This window comes from Entelurus aequoreus, linkage group LG20 (assembly GCF_033978785.1).
Source record: "Entelurus aequoreus isolate RoL-2023_Sb linkage group LG20, RoL_Eaeq_v1.1, whole genome shotgun sequence".
Taxonomy (NCBI): Eukaryota; Metazoa; Chordata; class Actinopteri; order Syngnathiformes; family Syngnathidae; genus Entelurus; species Entelurus aequoreus.
The window spans coordinates 25,824,105-25,829,355 of NC_084750.1; the positions used below are offsets into that span (position 1 = coordinate 25,824,105).

At 43.0% G+C, this 5,251-nt stretch overlaps 1 protein-coding gene across 1 annotated transcript; it reads left to right on the forward strand.

The window, feature by feature from the left end:
- The first annotated feature begins 3,038 nt into the window (after positions 1 to 3,038).
- Positions 3,039 to 5,048, forward strand: mrps12 (mitochondrial ribosomal protein S12). The gene is made up of 3 exons (XM_062029768.1): positions 3,039 to 3,231; positions 3,693 to 3,743; positions 4,474 to 5,048. Exons 2-3 carry the CDS (start codon positions 3,695 to 3,697, stop codon positions 4,854 to 4,856), a joined length of 432 nt encoding a protein of 143 aa, XP_061885752.1. The 5' UTR covers positions 3,039 to 3,231; positions 3,693 to 3,694; the 3' UTR covers positions 4,857 to 5,048.
- The last annotated feature ends 203 nt before the right edge of the window (positions 5,049 to 5,251 follow it).

Below are 5,251 nucleotides of genomic sequence, written 5' to 3' on the forward strand. Positions count from 1 at the left end.
ACGACTTCCGGACGGCTTCGAAGCGATTCTGGACCACCATCCGCCACCTCAGGAAGGGGAGCAGTGCACTATCAACACCGTGTATGGTGAAGATGGTGTTCTGCTGACCTCGACTGCGGATGTTGTGGATCGGTGGAGGGAATACTTCGAAGACCTTCTCAATCCCACCAACACGTCTTCCTATGAGGAAGCAGTGCCTGGGGAATCTGTGGTGGGCTCTCCTATTTCTGGGGCTGAGGTTGCTGAGGTAGTTAAAAAGCTCCTCGGTGGCAAGGCCCCGGGGGTGGATGAGATCCGCCCGGAGTTCCTTAAGGCTCTGGATGCTGTGGGGCTGTCTTGGTTGACAAGACTCTGCAGCATCGCGTGGACATCGGGGGCGGTACCTCTGGATTGGCAGACCGGGGTGGTGGTTCCTCTCTTTAAGAAGGGGAACCGGAGGGTGTGTTCTAACTATCGTGGGATCACACTCCTCAGCCTTCCCGGTAAGGTCTATTCAGGTGTGCTGGAGAGGAGGCTACGCCGGATAGTCGAACCTCGGATTCAGGAGGAACAGTGTGGTTTTCGTCCTGGTCGTGGAACTGTGGACCAGCTCTATACTCTCGGCAGGGTCCTTGAGGGTGCATGGGAGTTTGCCCAACCAGTCTACATGTGTTTTGTGGACTTGGAGAAGGCATTCGACCGTGTCCCTCGGGAAGTCCTGTGGGGAGTGCTCAGAGAGTATGGGGTATCGGACTGTCTGATTGTGGCGGTCCGCTCCCTGTATGATCAGTGCCAGAGTTTGGTCCGCATTGCCGGCAGTAAGGGCTGCCCTTTGTCACCGATTCTGTTCATAACTTTTATGGACAGAATTTTTAGGCGCAGTCAAGGCGTTGAGGGGATCTGGTTTGGTGGCTGCAGGATTAGGTCTCTGCTTTTTGCAGATGATGTGGTCCTGATGGCTTCATCTGGCCAGGATCTTCAGCTCTCGCTGGATCGGTTCGCAGCTGAGTGTGAAGCGACTGGGATGAGAATCAGCACCTCCAAGTCCGAATCCATGGTTCTCGCCCGGAAAAGGGTGGAGTGCCACCTCCGGGTTGCGGAGGAGACCCTGCCCCAAGTGGAGGAGTTCAAGTACCTCGGAGTCTTGTTCACGAGTGAGGGAAGAGTGGATCGTGAGATCGACAGGCGGATCGGTGCGGCGTCTTCAGTAATGCGGACGCTGTATCGATCCGTTGTGGTGAAGAAGGAGCTGAGCCGGAAGGCAAAGCTCTCAATTTACCGGTCGATCTACGTTCCCATCCTCACCTATGGTCATGAGCTTTGGGTTATGACCGAAAGGACAAGATCACGGGTACAAGCGGCCGAAATGAGTTTCCTCCGCCGGGTGGCGGGGCTCTCCCTTAGAGATAGGGTGAGAAGCTCTGCCATCCGGGGGGAGCTCAAAGTAAAGCCGCTGCTCCTCCACATCGAGAGGAGCCAGGTGAGGTGGTTCGGGCATCTGGTCAGGATGCCACCCGAACGCCTCCCTAGGGAGGTGTTTAGGGCACGTCCGACCGGTAGGAGGCCACGGGGAAGACCCAGGACACGTTGGGAAGACTATGTCTCCCGGCTGGCCTGGGAACGCCTCGGGATCCCCCGGGAGGAGCTGGACGAAGTGGCTGGGGAGAGGGAAGTCTGGGCTTCCCTGCTTAAGCTGCTGCCCCCGCGACCCGACCTCGGATAAGCGGAAGAAGATGGATGGATGGATGGATATTCACTACCGTTCAAAAGTTTGGGGTCACATTGAAATGTCCTTATTTTTGAAGGAAAAGCACTGTACTTTTCAATGAAGATAACTTTAAACTACTCTTAACATTAAAGAAATACACTCTTTACATTGCTAATGTGGTAAATGACTATTCTAGCTGCAAATGTCTGGTTTTTGGTGTAATATCTACATAGGTGTATAGAGGCTCATTTCCAGCAACTATCACTCCAGTGTTGTAATGGTACAATGTGTTTGCTCATTGGCTCAGAAGGCTAATTGATGATTAGAAAACCCTTGTGCAATCATGTTCACACATCTGAAAACAGTTTAGCTCGTTACAGAAGCTACAAAACTGACCTTCCTTTGAGCAGATTGAGTTTCTGGAGCATCGCATTTGTGGGGTCAATTAAACGCTCAAAATGGCCAGAAAAAGAGAACTTTCATCTAAAACTCGACAGTCTATTCTTGTTCTTAGAAATGAAGGCTATTCCACAAAATTGTTTGGGTGACCCCAAACTTTTGAACGGTAGTGTATATATATATATATATTTATTTTTGCATTCTATTTTAGTTACTTTGAATATATAACCCCCTGGTGCTGCTTTGTACTCTTTTTGTACTGTTTTGTACTTATTTTGATTATTGTTTCTTGTCTGTTTGTAAATGTTGAAATGTATAAATAAAAGTAAAAAAAATAAAAAGGCATGGGTGAATACATGGAGTGTCGCATTGTAACCAAGACAGTATAATAGAAAATCGAATAAAGAGAGAAACGGCATAGAAAATAATGACTTGTGCTTGGAGACTTTTGAACATATATTCACAATGTACAAAAAAAAATGAAGGCACTTTCAACCTGTAGCCTAAGGCAGTGGTTCTCAAATGGGGGTACGCGTACCCCTGGGGGTACTTGAATGTATGCCAAGGGGTACGTGAGATTTTTTTTTTAATTCTAAAAATAGCAACAATTCAAAAATCCTTTATAAATATAAATAAAAACCTTTCTTTTTTTTTCCAAATAGTTCATGAAAGACCACTACAAATGAGAAATATTTTGCACTGTTATACAATTTAACAAATCAGAAACTGATGACATAGTGCTGTATTTTACTTCTTTATCTCTTTTTTTCAACCAAAAATGCTTTGCTCTGATTAGGGAGTACTTGAATTAAAACAATTTTCACAGGGGGTACATCACTGAAAAAAGGTTGAGAACCACTGGCCTAAGGAATACACACTCCATTACTGTAGAGGGCGGTATGCGCCTGATAACGCTGGTTGCGAGCCGCCATAAAACGCAGAAGAAGAAAAAACCCGGAAGTACGTCTGTTGTGAAAGAATACTTCCGGTGTCTTTCTCACTAGCCCAGCCTGTAAAAGAAGTCGACTGAGGATGTTTATGCTCACAAAATGTCATTAAATGGTCGAGTTTGAGTGCGGGACGTGGGCTGCTTGTCGCTGTGGATAAGTGTGACAGTGTGGTCCTTGTTTGAGTCCCGTCATCAGGTACAATAATACAATTATTGTTGTTAGCTAGCATGTTAGCACAAGGACAATGTATGACATGCTGCAGGTCGAATGTTATTATGTCATTTTCTTGACACTTCGTTGTAAATATGTTTTAAATCCACATAAAATGTCCATAAAATTTGTATTTAAAGCTTTTTATTGCAGTTAGCTAGCCGCTGGCAAGTTAGCACAAAGACAATGTATGACAAGCTGCAGGGCGAAAATTATTGTGTTAATACCTTGACATTTTGTCGTAAAGTTGTTTTATATCCACATGAAATGTCCTCATATTTGGTATATAAAGCTTCTTAATGTTAGCATGTGTCTTTGGCATTCAGGCATAATTGTTAGTTTGATGACACTAGCATATATAGAATGAACACCGTGTAGATACAAATATAATTCATTGTAATGATAATAATAATTAGATTTTTGTCTGATTTGTGTTTGATTTTCAGTGATGTCGCTGTTACAAAGTGTAAGACCTGCTCTCACGACGCTTTTTCAAGGCAAGTTGGCATCTGTAAAGCTGTATTGTATATGTATATAATTTATGTCTTTATTACAAAGCTTTTTTTTTGGCACTTAATTTTTGGAACTGAATTCTTTGCGTTTAAATCATGTGAAGTGATTTTTATTTTATTTTTACATCAAATGATTTTACTAATTTCATAAAATTTCAATTAAAAGTAATTTCATTTAATTAACTGGAAGTAAATATTGAATTTTGAGCAAATTTTTGGCACTGAATTGTTTTAACTGATTTTTATTATACTGAATTTGTTTTACCCTGATTTTTTACACATTGAATTGTTAAACATATTTTAAAACATTTAATTTTTAAATGCACAATTTTTTATTCCATCGCATTTACACTAAATATTTAATGTATTTTAACATTTATTCATGTAGTACATGTATAAATGTACACTTTATACAAGTAGTGTTGGTGTAGTACATGTATAAATGTATACTTTATACAAGTAGTGTTAGTGTAGTACATGTACAAATGTACACTTTATACAAGTAGTGTTGGTGTAGTACATGTGTAAATGTACACTTTATACAAGTAGTGTTGGTGTAGTACATGTATAAATGTACACTTTATACAAGTAGTGTTAGTGTAGTACAAGTCTAAATGTACACTTTATACAAGTAGTGTACATAAAGTGTAGTTTTTTCCCAATAATGATATATATCTGATGCATGTTATCTAATGTATGTTAAATGTGTGTTTAGTGTACCAGCACACCTGCGTGTGGACACGCCCCCTGCTCTCCCACACCATGGCAACCCTCAACCAGATGCACCGTGCAGGCAAACCCAAAGTGCCTCCCAAGACCCTCGGCGCCACCTTTGGGCGTCCGCAGTTGAAGGCGGTCATCCTGAAGACCATGATCAGGAAACCCAAGAAGCCCAACTCCGCAAACAGGAAGTGCGCCCGTGTGCGTCTGTCCAATGGCAAAGAGGCGGTGGCGTTCATCCCGGGGGAGGGCCACAATCTGCAGGAGCACAATGTAGTCCTGGTGGAGGGGGGCCGCACGCAAGACCTTCCTGGCGTCAAGCTGACGGTGGTCCGGGGCAAGTACGACTGTGCCCACGTGATCAAGAAGAAACAATAGACGCTCTAATCTAATCCATTATTATTATTTTTATTATTATTCAGTGGGGCCACAGTGTGTCAATCAAGGTGCTTTCCACCTTCTGCCCATATTTGGCCTCCACTCATTGTTCCATTTAAATAGTGCATGGAACATGATGTCAATATTGGACCCATGAGTTTGCGTACTATTACAATAAAAACTTGAAGAATTTGTACTTGTAGTGAGGACTGTAACTGTTTTAATATTGGCTCGCCCGCTAGCCAGATAGCTTTAAATTATACGACTCTTAGGTGTAGACCTGTAAATAGAGCTGACATTTTAACAGCTAGCATGCGTGGAAAAACAAAATATTTGACTGAGATGTATACCTGCAAAATTTGACAGAAAGCTAACAAATGGCATGCTAACAAATA

What these genes read in the sequence shown, in the direction of transcription:
- mrps12 (XM_062029768.1), top strand. Translation starts at nt 3,695, where the DNA reads ATGTCGCTGTTACAAAGTGTAAGACCTGCTCTCACGACGCTTTTTCAA. An exon ending in TCTCACGACGCTTTTTCAAG is followed by an intron (nt 3,744 to 4,473) that starts GCAAGTTGGCAT and finishes ATGTGTGTTTAG; the next exon opens with TGTACCAGCACACCTGCGTG.